The sequence below is a fragment of the Amaranthus tricolor genome, chromosome 12 (assembly GCF_026212465.1).
Source record: "Amaranthus tricolor cultivar Red isolate AtriRed21 chromosome 12, ASM2621246v1, whole genome shotgun sequence".
NCBI lineage: Eukaryota > Viridiplantae > Streptophyta > Magnoliopsida > Caryophyllales > Amaranthaceae > Amaranthus > Amaranthus tricolor.
The window spans coordinates 13,815,893-13,830,545 of NC_080058.1; the positions used below are offsets into that span (position 1 = coordinate 13,815,893).

Below are 14,653 nucleotides of genomic sequence, written 5' to 3' on the forward strand. Positions count from 1 at the left end.
TCTATAACAAAAATCATATTTACTTTCACTAGAACATAATAATTCACCCAACTTCCTAAACATGTTTAAAAATTTCTAATAACATAATAACAATATTTTTAGTATAAACACACTTAATATAATCATAATTATATTTTCATTAACTTAATTCATACTTAGCATACTCAACATATTTCATACTTTTCATATTATAATGTAAATACTTATAATGTAAAATTCTAAAAAAAAGCAAGTTAAGAATATATACAATTTTTATCACCAAAGATTAGTAATAAATACTAATTAAAAAAGTAATAAGAATAAGATCCTCCAAAATAAATAATAAAGCTTCAAAGGTAATTACTCTAAATTTCCAAAATGATGATGCTATATCTTATAAGCTCTTAAAATAAATAAATCCAACTTCAAAATGTGATGTTCATGGCAAGAAAAATGTTAGATTATGCTCCATCTTCTAGAATATTCTTCAACTAATTAATACTAAAAATTTACTAAGTGATATTATGAATTGAATTTAGGAGGAAAATGGAAGGAAAAAATAAGTGACCTTAAGACTTGGATTTACTTGGCTAAGAGGGGAAAGATTTGGTGGTTTTTGCTTTCAATTTTACAAATTAGGATACTAAAAATGGGCTAGTATATATCAATGGATATTTAGGGATAAAATCTTAAAGAATTTGGATTAAAAAATTAAAAATCATGAGTGCATATCTAAACTCATAACCATTTAACATAAGGGTAAGGGGAGGATTGATTTACAAATTAGGGTAGGTTTTAATTGGGTTAGATTTTAACTAGGTTAGATTTCGGATAATTAAAATTAATTTAAGTGAAAAACTAGCTTAAAAACTAATTAAAGTTAGAGATACTAGTTTTAAGCTTAGAATAATTAAATAAAAAGTTTTAAAATCATTAAAATAATTGTTAATGAAATTAGTTAAGAAATATGAATTTTAAACGCAAAGGTTTAGTAAAACTGTAAATTAATTAAATGGTTTTGAAATTTTCATAATATAAAATAATATTTAAAAAATTAAAATAATATTTAAAGATAATAAGAATTTAAAGTTTCAAATTTGGAATAATTTAAGAGATCGGGAAAGAATAAGGAATTTAATGGAATTGAAGTTAGATAAATTCAGAATTAGGAAATGAATTGGAAATTAAATTGATTAACAATATGAATTTCAAGAATGACTGGTTGAAACAATAACATTTTAGGAATTGAATGAAGTTAGAATTCAATAAATCAAGAATTAGCAATTAAATTGAATGAATTAATAATTAAATTGATTAATAATGTCACGTGATTGTATTTTGCATACGTTTAATCATATAAGATAATTTTTCAAAAAAAAATTTAGAATATGTAATTTTTTAGAAACGGTGGTTACATAATTAGTATTTTTTTTTTCCTACGAAGATCGGGTTTATACCTTTCTTTATTTTAATCCTTATCGAAGAATAGAAAAACTGTCGAATTAAGCACCTACTTTGCTTTTTCTTCTGGTTAGCCAGCCTACCAAGTACCAACACCATCCCTTAGCCCATCGATTCCACTTTCGGCTATTCAAATCCTTTTTCCGATTTCGATCATCAGTTTTCCCAGATTCATCAATCACTAATTTTGTTTGATTTACAGATCAGTTTCATCAGACTCTTCCTTCACATTCAAGTGGTTTCCTCTTCTTCTTGCGTTTGCGTTTGAATTCAGGGATCAATATTCAAGTAAAATGTTTACAAGGATTTTCGGGAAACCTAAAGAAGGAACCACCAGTGCTGTGGCCACCTTAGACAAATTGAGTGAGGTTTGTATATTTTTGAACTTGATCAATCTCCGTTGTGCTAAGTTTTTGATTTGATTTAAGCGTGTCGTGAGGTATTTTCTTTCATTTTCAATTGATGATTTTGATTTGGAGCAGGTTAAATCATTTTATTCAGATTTTATTTCTAGATTGATATATAGTTGTATTGCGGCCTTGTACGTATCTTTAGATTGAGTGTATTTGGTGGTGTTTAAATCTTCTTAGCCCTTTTCAGTTAGGGTTTAGGTTTGTGTTTGCTTCCCCTCAATTTGGCATGTCCGAATTTATTATACTTATTTACGCTTTTCAGAGCTCTTTGTAGTTATTGGGAGTTTGCGAAACCTTTAACGGAACTTATTAATACTTATGTAAAGGTGAAGTTTATAATTTACCAGTACGCTATCGTACTCAGACTAAATTGTGATGATTAGTGATTAAATTCGTCTCTTGACACTAGTTATAGTTAGCTTTCCTTCAAGGTTTTTGAGGCAAAAAAAAAAAAACTAGCTCGAAGATACTAGCTAACGGTATCTGTGTTTCCCTTTCATGTGAATATAGCAACTTGTTTACCAGAATTGTAAAGGCACTTTAAGTCTAAGCTTCAATAATATCTTGCTCTGTAGCTTTCTGGAGAATGAGCATTTCTGTTTGAGGTAATTAGTGTTGATGGTGAGTTAGAGTGTGAGATTGCAAGGTCTGAAATCATAATTAGGATTTGTTGGAATGGAGTAGAGACAAGGTGATAAGGGAATGAGGAATATGTTGGACATAACATAATATTGTATATAAATATTTTAAACTTATCAAATAAAGCAGGTGATGCAATAGGCTTTTTATACTTTCATTTGACTATTTAGTTTACACTATAAAACATTTGAATTTTTCTTTTGACTAAATTCAATTTAAGTAGTTTGTTGATGATTGAGGTTGTGTAGGGTTTTAGAGAGTTCTAAGCTGTTACTGAATGTTAATGATTTTAGTTTCTTGAGTAAAGTATCAGGTTTCATTCGAAACATTTGAGAAGTTGCAAATTTTTGGTATGAATATGTTTTGAAGGCCTAACTTTTGTATAGAAGTTTAAACAAATATGAAGTAGTTTACATGTAATTACAATATGAAATGACAAAAATATCACCATTGGCAAGTAGAAAGTTTTCTCCTAATCCTTATGTTCAAATCATGAACAACCGCACGATCCATCACGAACCTAAAATCTATCAAATGACAAACACACAAAACATAGAGAGCAATGTTATGAAGAATTGGTTGGGATCTTGCCCAAGTACTTTAGATACTATTCTAAGACACCCATATAGAAACTTTCCTCTAGTGTTGATTCTCTCGCACGATGCTTTGGGGTTTTAGAGAATTACACTTAGAGATAAGCTGTCTCCGATATTTTAGAGGCTCTGAGCAAAAAGTAAAACACGGGCCCTCTAAAAACAAATGTGCACCCTTATATAAATGAAAAAAAAATTAATCACCCACAACAACAGATTTTCAATAAAAAATCAAAAGAGGAGCTAACAACTTGATAGCGAGCTTTCAAAAATTATGCAAAGTTATCAATAATACTCCTTCCGTTTCTTTTCAAACGTCCCATTTGCTTTTTGAACGTTTGCCAATGTACTAATTCAATCTTTAATATTTCTTTATATGCATAATTAAAAATTATAAAAATAGATATTAATACATCTTATGTTAAAATGAATCAAACAAGATCTCATTTGACTATATTTTAATTCATAGATTAAGAATAAATTACAAATTAAGATTGACTAATGAATAGTACTCAAAAAGCAAACATGATGTTTGAAAAGAAACAAAGGTAGTATCATTTTTAATAGCCTTATTATTGTTTTGTCAATGATAAATTTATAAAAATAATTCAAACCAACAACACTTTCCTCCAAAAAATTATTTTTATTTAAACCAACAAGCAATTCAACCTTTTCGTTCATTCACTATACCCCCAATTCCCAAACAATTTGGCATGAAACTATTTCCCCAAATAATTTCTGAATTTGGCATGAAATTAACTTTCCCAAACAATTTTGCCTTTTCATTGTACCCCCAATTCCCAAACAATTTGGCGTGAAACAATTTTCCCACAAATACATGAAATTTAATATTTCCCAAACAATTTTGCCATTTCATGAAACAATTTCGCATGAAATTTTCTCAAATAATTTTTGAATTTCTTTGTACCTAGTACCCCCATCAATTTTGCATGAAATAATTTCCCCTTCAATTTCCCATTTCAAAATTCAGAAGCTTTGCAAACAAGAAAAAAAAAGTAAGATAAAGTTATAGAGAAGTGAAGAACAATGCCTTCACTAGTTTACATTTAATGGCTATTTCTCGAGTTCTCTCCATAGTGGAAAAAAAAAAATAAATTGGGGGAAATGTAATTTTAGAGAAGATGAGTATTTCAGCGGGTGAATTTATGTCAATGGTAGAAAGAAAGGAAACCAATGTAATTTGGGAAGTTGTACAATTTTTTTATGGGGGGAAATGAAAATTTACAATATAAACTTGAGATAAAAAATTGAAGGCAAGGTTTGAACTTGTGACTTTTTATTTTTTTTTTATTATAACACTAGCTTTACCTCTTAACTAACTGCTTTTATTTGAATTTATACGGTCTTATTATGTATATATTGTATCATCAAAAAAAGGTTTTTTTTTTATTTTTTTTTTTGGTGTGTGAGGAAGGGGGGATGCCACTCCTGCCCTACCTAAGTTTTGCCACTGGATATGGTCTTGCATAATCAATTATGAGAGGATATGTTTCCTAGTGTTGTGGTATCCTTTCTCCTAGAGGGCAATAATGATCATACCCTTATTTTGTGTAATAGATATAGTTCTTTGTAACAGATCAACCAAGATGGTAATCAAAACAACCTTTATTAATGAAAACAAGAACGATACTAAGGGACGTTCAAGTCTCCCAGACACTCCTAAGTGTTTCCACTTCTCTCTCTAGATATTTTCCTCCTAAAACATCCCATACTCCCCTCCATTTATAAGATATGGGAGGGGAAATACAAACAAGAATACAAGCTAATAAAAGACTAACTAACATAACAACCTAAAATACAACTCTAACTAACTTTTATTCATTTACTCTACTAAAGACCTTATGAATATACTGAGTATGACATTCTTTTTATGGAACAGTTCAGTAAATTAGAGAAAATAGGCAGAAAGTACAAGGAGAAAGACAAAAAGAAAGAAAGGGAGAGAAAGGAAAAGATAATGCAGCTTTTAGCTATTGCTTGTTCCCAATATTAATTCTCATTCATTGATGAGCCGACCATTCTTTTATTCCATCATATGATACTAAATCTTGTTACAAAGACTTTCTTTGTTGAATGACCTCTTCTCTAACAAACTCATTTAACAACCCATATCATATAAGTTAAAATAGAACTTTAGCAAAATATCACTCTTTGGCTAAGTCATCAACATTATGATTACGTAATTTTTGCATACGTCAAATTATTGACCGCCCAAAGTTTCAACTTGTCCTTAAGGTGGTTGATTATCTCTTCAATGTAGACAAGTAGTGCAATGTAGACAAGTAGTGGCGCAATTTGGATATTCTTTGTAGTTTGTACCATTCTCGGTGTTGAAATAGGTTGAGACTCAATATGGAATGGAAGAAAATAGGAGTGTGTTGTTTGTCTGGTACGAAGGTGAAAAGACCAGAATGTATTAATTAGTGTTGGATGAGTTTCTTTTGAGCATAAGCTTCTATGTAAAACTAGCTTGGAAAAAAGATGAGTAGTAGTTAGTTGTGGGCCTAAAAAATTGTGTGATCCTTTTTAAAAAAATCAATTTCGCATTTACTTCTCTATAAAGAATGCTGCATTTTTTTTCCTTGAGAAAGTCTATGATGTGGTGGGTTGCTGTTAAATTATATGGGTGAAGGTACTTTGGATATTGTTGAGTAGGCCCAAAAAAATTTTTTGAAAGAGGACAAAACTGTATTGGCAGTAAGAAAAGGAGTATGCTCTTTTACCTCATTGTCTTTTCTGTTGCGCTTTAAAAATGCAAGTAGGTTGTCTTTTGGGTAGGGATAAAAATAGGGTTTCATTTTCAATCGATTTCATTCCTGCTTCTCTTATCTCTTTCGCGCAAGTCCAAAACCTCTCAACATGAGGTCCACCATTAAAAGAGCTTAATCACCTTCTCCAAGTTCTGAACTCCTAAAATCGTTGTTGCTTGGCTATAACTTGTAGTATATGGGTATGAAAATCTGCCATTTCTGCTCATGATGTCACTCCTGACGTCACTCGTTTGACCTTTCCACAACTTTTTTTTTTACTACCATGTCCTCTCACCTCGCCTACATTGCTCTTTTTACAACCATAATGAATACCATGTCCTCTCATTAAGAGCTATGCCATTGTAAAACCTTTCTTTGCCAACTTTGCCTTTAATGCCTCAATACATTTCATTCTCGTCCTTTTTTGCATTAATGAACTTTGATGCGTCTTTGTCCTAACACCAATTTTTTCAAAAGATTCCACGACTTTCTCAGAGTTATGTCGATCCTCCTCTGACCTCCACAGATTCCGTTAAGTCCATCCGTTCCATAGTGCAAAGTTACGGTTTCGGTCAAGGTCTCTGTACAAGTCGCAAAATGGATATTCGCTTGATTTCATGGTCAATAGACCTATATTTTTGTTGGGGTATACTTAGAAACCTTTAATTGCAATGTGGTAATGTGACCTTGATTGTGCACTATGATTTGTAATGCCATTAATTTTGGTAACCCTTCTTTTACCCATGTATTCTTTTCTTCCTCACTTTATTTTTTTCCTTTTAACTTTCTTTTTTTTTTTTTTTCTTTTTTTTTTTTCTTTTTTTTTTTCAATTTTTTCTTAATGAGGTGTAGTGTGGGCTTTCTTTTCTCATTCTTTCTTTCCCAATATAATCTTTTTCTTTAAGATTTTGGGTTGGTTGACGGTTTTGAAAGAGTTAGTAAGGTTATGGTTTGAAGGCGTGTTTTGTTATCTTGGGTATTTTCACATTCTGAAGAGAATAAGATCGAGTTAGTAGACAAGATTAGGAGATTTCGAACAACTATGGGTAAAGTGGTTGGGTTGTAAGGGAAAATCAGTGTTGATGGTTGTTGGATTTTTTGTTTTCTTGTAGAAATTTGTTTAGGTGAGTATGACGATGAATGATCCTGGGTCTTTGAGGGTTCTATGCAATTTGTTGGAAAAATATGGGTGGTTTTTATGGTTTTGTTCAATTAATTTGGGTGGTGATTGCTTAAGATGATGTTATTGTGGTTGTTTGCTGTAGATATGGACTCAATCATGGCCAACAATTCATCTTCTCTTCCTTCATTAAAAATGAGAAGAAAATACCCATGTCCTATTCTCTTACATTCATACCTAGAATACCCATTTTCACCTAGATATCTTCCTCACACCACTCACATAAACCTCCTTTCCATTTTCTATACATTTCTTGAACAAATTATAACTTAAATGAGTGGATAAGATTGTTGGATAAGCCTCACTATCATATTCAAGAAGTTCACAAACAAAGCATTTGTGAGAAACGTGTTGTGAGATGAGACAACTTTGTATGTCAAAGCATCCCTCGTTCTCTATTAAAGTTATTGAGGCTACTTTCTTCATGTACATACCGTACATAGATCTCATCAACTATATCACTCTTGTCAAATTTGAGTTCATGTTTGTTTTTCAAGTCTCTAGTGTCTGTTTTCTCTACGATTGGTATTGTAGTATTTTTTTGTTTGTTAGTATGTACATTTTTAAATCGATGCTTATTTAATTTGAAACCTAATTAGTTTGTTGATTACGTATGTTGCGTAGACACTTGAAATGTTGGAGAAAAAGGAGCAGGTGCTTACGAAGAAGGCTGCTGCGGAGGTTGAAAAGGCCAAGGAGTTCACAAGAGCAAAGAACAAGCGTGGTATGTTCGACATTTTCATAGTTGCATATGTGTTATTTATAGTTGAGTTGTGTCTGCTTTTCTGTTGTACAGTTATTTAAGAGATTTGTCATTTTAATGTAGTAGCTTGTCGTAGGATATCTTGTGATTGTTATTATCCAGGAGTTTGGCTGGTTCTTCTCTGAACATGTTACCTAATAGATTGCTATACAAATTTCTATATTCTTGCAGTGCCATGTTGCTTTTTTTTTTTTTTTTTCTTTGATTTAGTTATTTTTTATGAACTAACCTATGGCATATGCTGATTTCCTTTCTATATCTCCATGAAGCTGCCATAACATGTTTGAAGAGGAAGAGGCTATATGAACAACAAGTTGAGCAGCTTGGAAATATGCAGTTGCGAATCCATGATCAGGTTGCTTAAATGATTTTGATCGCCTATGGTATTTATAGTTGAGTTGTGTCTGCTTTTCTGCTGTACAGTAATTCAAGAGAGTTCTACAATTTACATTTGTCATTGCATCTAGGCATTCTGGGATTGTTCCTTCCTTTTCCTTCCTTGTTTGGGTGCTGTTGCTAATTGAATAGTGTATTCACCTTGTTATTTACTTGCTTCCTGTGTTGGCTGGCAGATGATATTGCTTGAAGGGGCTAAAGCAACAACAGAAACTGTTGATGCTTTAAGGTCTGGTGCCTCAGCTATGAAAGCTATGCAAAAAGCAACGTAAGTATTTCATCTAATAGCCTTTGAATTTGTGGGTTTGCTGAATGTGAATTGGCCAAGATTCTGTAAGAACAAAAAATGTAGTATTTCTGATTGAGATCATCGGTCCAGTATTAGATTGACTGAAATGTAATGTCCCGACTGTAGAGATATCATGTTTTTAGTGGTCATAACTTGTCTCACCTCCAAATATTTATTGCAACCTTTTGGGATATTTACTGTATATTTGATAGTCTTGTGTTATAATGCAAGGTGAGTTGTTTTAGAATTTTTAGAATTGTGTTAAAAGCTATTTTTTTTTAATTGCTGTAATATAATGTGATACTGCTTTGTGTTATTCCTATTTATTCTTGTTTGATAGTTATTTCAGAATTTGACCAATTGTTTAGGAGCCTATATGGAAATTATAAAGTGTTTGTTTATATATTATCTAGAAGATATATGTGATCTAGAAAGATACGTATTGTTAGACTAGTAGTTAAAACACATTTAATGATTATTAACTTGAAATATTTGTGAACTTTATTCATGAATTGTAACGTAATGTCGAATGACCAAAAGTGAAATAAAGTTTAAAGATTTATAACAATGTATGAGAAGGAGGCATCATATGATTCATACTGAAAGAGTTTTAATTTACAGAAACATTGATAACGTTGATAAAACTATGGACGAGATCAATGAACAGACGGAAAACTTGAAAATGATACAGGAAGCTCTCTCAGCCCCAATTGGTGCAGCGGCTGATTTTGATGAGGTACTTTATTTTAAATATTTATTTGTTTTGACTTAAATTTTTTTTTTTATAATGATATCATTATTTATATGTTTTACGCGTCTCTCTTAAAAGGATGAATTAGAAGCAGAGCTTGAAGAGCTGGAAGGTGCTGAACTGGAGGAGCAACTTCTTCAGCCAGCTACAACTGCTCCTGCCGCACCAGTGCATGTTCCAGCTGGAAGACAACCTGTACACCCTACACCTCAGAAGCAGACTGCTGAAGAGGAAGAGCTTGCTGCATTGCAAGCTGAGATGGCACTTTAGAAAGGTTCTTGTTCCCTTTCCCTTTTTCATAAGATTGAAATAAAATGGCTCACTGTGGCAGTGAATGTTCAGTTTTCTTATCCTGTACGAGTTTGAAGCGCTGGAACCCTTTTTTGGATTGTCAACTTCATGAATTATCTCTTGTGGCCTTTCCTTTAATGCCTTTTGGATTTTACCAAAATGTTTTTAGCCCATTCCACATTATGTTGAGATGCATCTCTTATCCTAATTCACGAGCAAAAACACTGAGAATTTCCAAGTACCAGGACTGGTTTAATTATTGAACTATTTACACAAATGAGTCTTAAAGGAGTGCACAACTTTAACTTGTGAGAAATTATTTATAAAATTCTAAGTTTTTGTTTTGGGAGTATCCTCATCTATCTGAAATTCAATATCAAATATTATTCATAATAAATTAGTCTTGGTGTTCTACGTATATGGCTCATCAAAATGAAAACTAGAGTACTTGTCTAGATGTTATTGGTCTCTTAAAACATTATATAAAGATTGTGTCGATATAGGATACATGATATTCATTATAAAGTATATTCCAAGCTATGCTCTTTGAATGTGAAGTTCTTTTTTGATTTATTCTTTAGAAGTTGTGTTTATTTTAGATGTTATAACTACCTCTCGTCATTATTAATTCTGTTTACCTTTTATGATGAGCACTTAGTATAACTTGTTGATTTAAATGTCTATTTTTGTTATACTTAAATATTTTTGATGTTTTTTTAATCTTTATTTTTTTATCTTGTGTTGTGACATTTCATTCTTAAGTGTTGATTTTTATTTGTAAAGAGATAACTATCCTATTCATAGTGCAAAATATCACCTGCATCACCTTATTGCGACCGTATTGTAAAGGCTTTTGAGCTTACCGTGTTCGAAATAACATCGAGACCTTGGTGAAAAAATGAACGTGGTGATGCGGTAACGGGAGTGATGTGGTAACAGGAATGATGTGGTACCGCCTAATATTGGTTGACATTATGAGATATCCCTTGAACCAGTTTTGAATGCTGTTTTTTTCACTTTGAGTGTGTGAGTAATATGACTTCATTAAATTTGAAACACCTCGTCTTGTGTGAGACCATATCACCATGAGATGAATCCATATAATTAGCCCATTCAGTGAAACATAATTCGTTAGTTACTTCTCCTTTTAAAGTCGCGATTCGCTCAAAATGATTTAATAATAGCCTAAAACCGACCATAATCTGCTTTGGATTAGCGAATCATGTGACACTGAGCCTATTTTTCTAATTGATCATTTTAAAGTTGTAAGTGATTACTTTAATAGACTAAATATATACGGGCCAACCCAATAGAGATAGTCTCACTATTAGACCATCTCATTTAAGAATTTGTTAATTTGGAGACCATATTTTTGCACTATGATTGAGATTATAGCAAAACTATCTATATTGTTTGCAAAAGCCGTTTTGCGACCTTGACCTCGAATATGGCAAAAACTATATATTTGCACTATACATCATTAGATATTTTTATCTACTAAATGGCTAATTTCTGCCAAGTTGAGGAGATGTAACAATACACTTGTCAAGAAGACTATAGGTTACGCTTACATCATGTGTTCAATACCGTGGAATGGATTTTATCCAATATGTTGAATTAATGCCTATGCGTGAGCGTGAGTCCTAAAGTTCCTAGCCTCTTTCTTAGCTTTCCTGATTTTGGTTGATGGCTACCAACATCCATTTCAAGGGGCATTCAAGTGGTTGAGCTAAATTCTCAATAGCGCGTCCTTTGTCATTAAGTTATCTAAAATTATGCAAGTACCAGAAACGGGAAATTGAAGGTGCTCCACCCATATAAAAAAGAAGGAAATTATCAATGGTACTCCTGAGTTTTGACACTTATCAATGGTACCCCTAAGTTTTCTTTATTATCAATGGTACCCTCGTACTATTAAGCGTTTTACAACTGTAACCTTTTAAAACTTTTTCCGTTAATAATCGTCCAAAACCGTTAACTTTTTTCTTTTTCTTTTATTTTTCAATTTAAAAGAAAGTTTACGGTTTTGAAAGATTTTAAACGGAAAAAGTTAAAAAGGTACTGTTGTAAAATGCTCAATAATACAAAGATACCATTGATAATAAAAAAAACTTAGGGGTACCATTGATAAAGAATCAAAACTAGGGATGGGCATAGGTCTTGGACCTTCAGGGTCTAGACCCGACCCGACCCTAATTTTAAGGGTCTGGGTCCACCTATTTTTGGACCCTATGGATCTAGGTCGGTTCTAGGTCCATGACCTTAGGGTCCGGATCCGGGTCCGGGTTTACATGTTTGAGAACCAGATCCGACCCATGGACCAATTTACTTTTTAAAAAAAAAAAAATTATATATTAGCTATTATGTGTATTTAATTGTTTGATTTGAAATTTTGTTAAAATTTTTGAACATTACGTGATATTGAACTTTGTCGGTTCATGTAATTTAAAATGTGGTCGTTGTATCTATCATAGAATAAAAAACAAGGCCGCATCGCATTGCATCGGCCGCATTGTAAAGGTTTTCAAAACAAACGAACTGATGTTTCCCACGTTATAAAGGTGTAAAAAAACCGCTTTTTGAGCCTCATTAAGGGATATCTTATGGTTTCGACTGATATTTAGACAATACGATAACCGCATCACTCCTGTTACCGAATCCGCGTTCTATTACCGCGATCGCAACTGTTATCGCATTTTTACACTTTGGTATCTATACTTTTAAAAATTAAAGACTTGATAAATATTTCATTATAAGAACTTGAATTTTGAAAAACTTCATATATTTCGCTCAATTAGTATATATAGTATAGAAGATCCTCGTTAGTTGAAAATGTGTAAATAATTTTATGCGAATGGTCGAAAATTGTACTTCATAATGTATTTTTGAAAAATTTTCAAGAAAAAAAAAAAAGAATTGTTCTGGAACCAGATCCAGACCCTGGACTTGCCAGACCCTAAGGGTCTGGGGTCGGGTCCAAAATTTTCGGACCCTACAGATCCGGATCCGGGTCTGGGTCCAATAAAAAATAGGGTCGGGATTCGGGTCTTGCTGGACCCGACCCAGATCCGACCATGCCCATTCCTAGTCAAAATTCAAGGGTACCATTGATAATTTCCCTAAAAAAAGTCGCGGAAGTTGTCGTGAGGGTCCTGATGTTACTGACGTAGCGCCTCACGGTATTAGGACTTTTTTCACAGGCATTTTTATGTGAACTTTTAACTTGAAAAAAATCTTTTTATTTTGGTAATTCATGTTTTCATGAACTTATATTTAAATTAAAGCTTATTATAGGTTTTTTAGAGCCTAATACATTTTGAAAAAAAAGATAATTATGGGTCATATGTTGGAATAACCCATATAATGGTTGTTACTCCATGATTTTAATTCACAAGTCAGTGTTTTTCGTTTCCGTAAGTTCAAAATTTGTTACAAAGCGGTCTTTGTGTAACGTAAAGGTCTCATTTTTATTCTCTTATTACTGAAAGTACTGTGACAACTCATTGACCTTACTGCTGTTTAGGACACATGGATCGGGATGTAAACCACCTATTGGTTGTTGGCTGATGCAAATTGATGGTTTTTGACCTCAGATTTTGGTATTGAATGAAGCATGTGCTCAGAGACTAGAAGAAAGGTAGCAGGAAGATGGCATAGTATTCAGAGGAGGGTGTTGGACTAATGTCAGTGTTGGATACTAATTAGCAGAAATTTAGAAGTGAGGTAGGGAAGATTTTGTCATATATTGGATAGAGGGGTGTATCTTGGTATTATAATTTGAGTTAGTTAGAAAGTATTTTCTAAAAGAGGATAAATTCAGAGAGGGAAAAACGTTTTTAAATAGGAAAGGGGGAAAATGAGGAAAGCATCAAATATTTTTATACAGATAAAGTGAGTCTACTCATTCCTTGGAGGGTAACAAGCTTCTCGAATGCTTGCAATATCTTTACGTTTTCGATCTACTTTTGTAATCTTTAATTTACAGTACAGTATTACAATATCCATTTACATTTTCATCTTTATCCAGGTCACACATTTTACTTAATAGCTACATTTCTGTATTTGACATATTGCTGACTGTCATGGCTTACTAGCCTTTTACTGATTTATAGAGGAGGGTTTTCTAGTTGATCTTCCTCTAGGTCTTTAGAGGAAATTGGAAATTGAATTAAACCTGAATAATAGACATTTATTTCTCTCTTTGGGTTCTTTCTGCAGGTCTAACAATACAATAGATTCTTTTTCATGCTTCAATTGGCCCCCTTTACCTTTGTAAAATGCTGCAGAAACTGCTTATTATGTTTGTATAGTAAACTTTCTGAATATTTGTCTTCATTCAATGCAGTTTCTATTTTTCGACGATGAAAGACAGGAGTTGGTTCCGATAGTCGACATCGATGTAGCTGTATAATGAAGCATTTTTATTAATTGCTGTCATGCTTTGTGAAGCTGAAGCACCTTTGCTGGCACGTATTAGTCTTGGTTTTTTGGTAATAAACTATGCTCGTATAGGTTTCTTGATGTTGTTAATAGACCGTAGTTACACTGGGAATATACTTTTATTTTCAATGTAAATTTCTGTGAAATGCATATCATTCTCTAATGAGCTGAACGTTGCTATGATGTAAATCGTCGAATACAAGTCATCTCTGATCATGGCTTTCTGCACTTTAAAATACGTTTCTTATACTCATTCTAATCAAGTATTCCCTCGTACACTTGGTGATTCTTTTTCACTGCATTAGCTTGCATTGTTATGGGTGGGTATGTAGCAGCAGGAGCAGGAAGTCTAGTTGGTAGTGTTGGTTAGGGAGTGCTAAAGTGGTTATGGGAACTTACTTATTCTCCAACTAAAGAGTTATTTAAACTTATATCTTATAGCTTGTTATTACATATATAAACTTTTCTTGCTTAGTATCCATTTTCACTTTTCTTGCCTGCGCTTGCCCAAAACAAGCAATCCATAGAGTTGTTGGGTGAAGCAAGGAAAGATAATGCTTTTTAGGATTATCTTATCAGGTTTGACAAAGAGCTCTTCATGTAATGGTTAGCATGCTATTTTTCACCTTTAGGAACGGTTTAGACGAATTCGTGGCTGAAAGTAGAGTGCTAAAGTTAAGCAACCTC

General features: G+C 32.6%; 1 protein-coding gene across 2 annotated transcripts; it reads left to right on the forward strand.

Annotated features, from left to right (window-relative positions):
• Positions 1-1,437: 1,437 nt before the first annotated feature.
• LOC130828813 (vacuolar protein sorting-associated protein 32 homolog 2-like) lies at positions 1,438-14,254 on the forward strand. 2 transcript variants are annotated; one of them, XR_009047395.1, is made up of 8 exons: positions 1,447-1,808; positions 7,661-7,760; positions 8,069-8,154; positions 8,372-8,463; positions 9,106-9,220; positions 9,314-9,509; positions 13,120-13,249; positions 13,872-14,254. XR_009047395.1 is itself a non-coding variant. In XM_057694817.1 (7 exons), the coding sequence occupies exons 1-6, from the start codon at positions 1,734-1,736 to the stop codon at positions 9,503-9,505; spliced, it is 660 nt and encodes a 219-aa protein (XP_057550800.1). In that variant the 5' UTR covers positions 1,438-1,733; the 3' UTR covers positions 9,506-9,509; positions 13,872-14,254. The 2 variants fall into 2 exon arrangements, 1 of the variants encoding a protein (XP_057550800.1); XM_057694817.1 differs by lacking the exon at positions 13,120-13,249 and having other exon boundaries at positions 1,438-1,808.
• Positions 14,255-14,653: the final 399 nt, after the last annotated feature.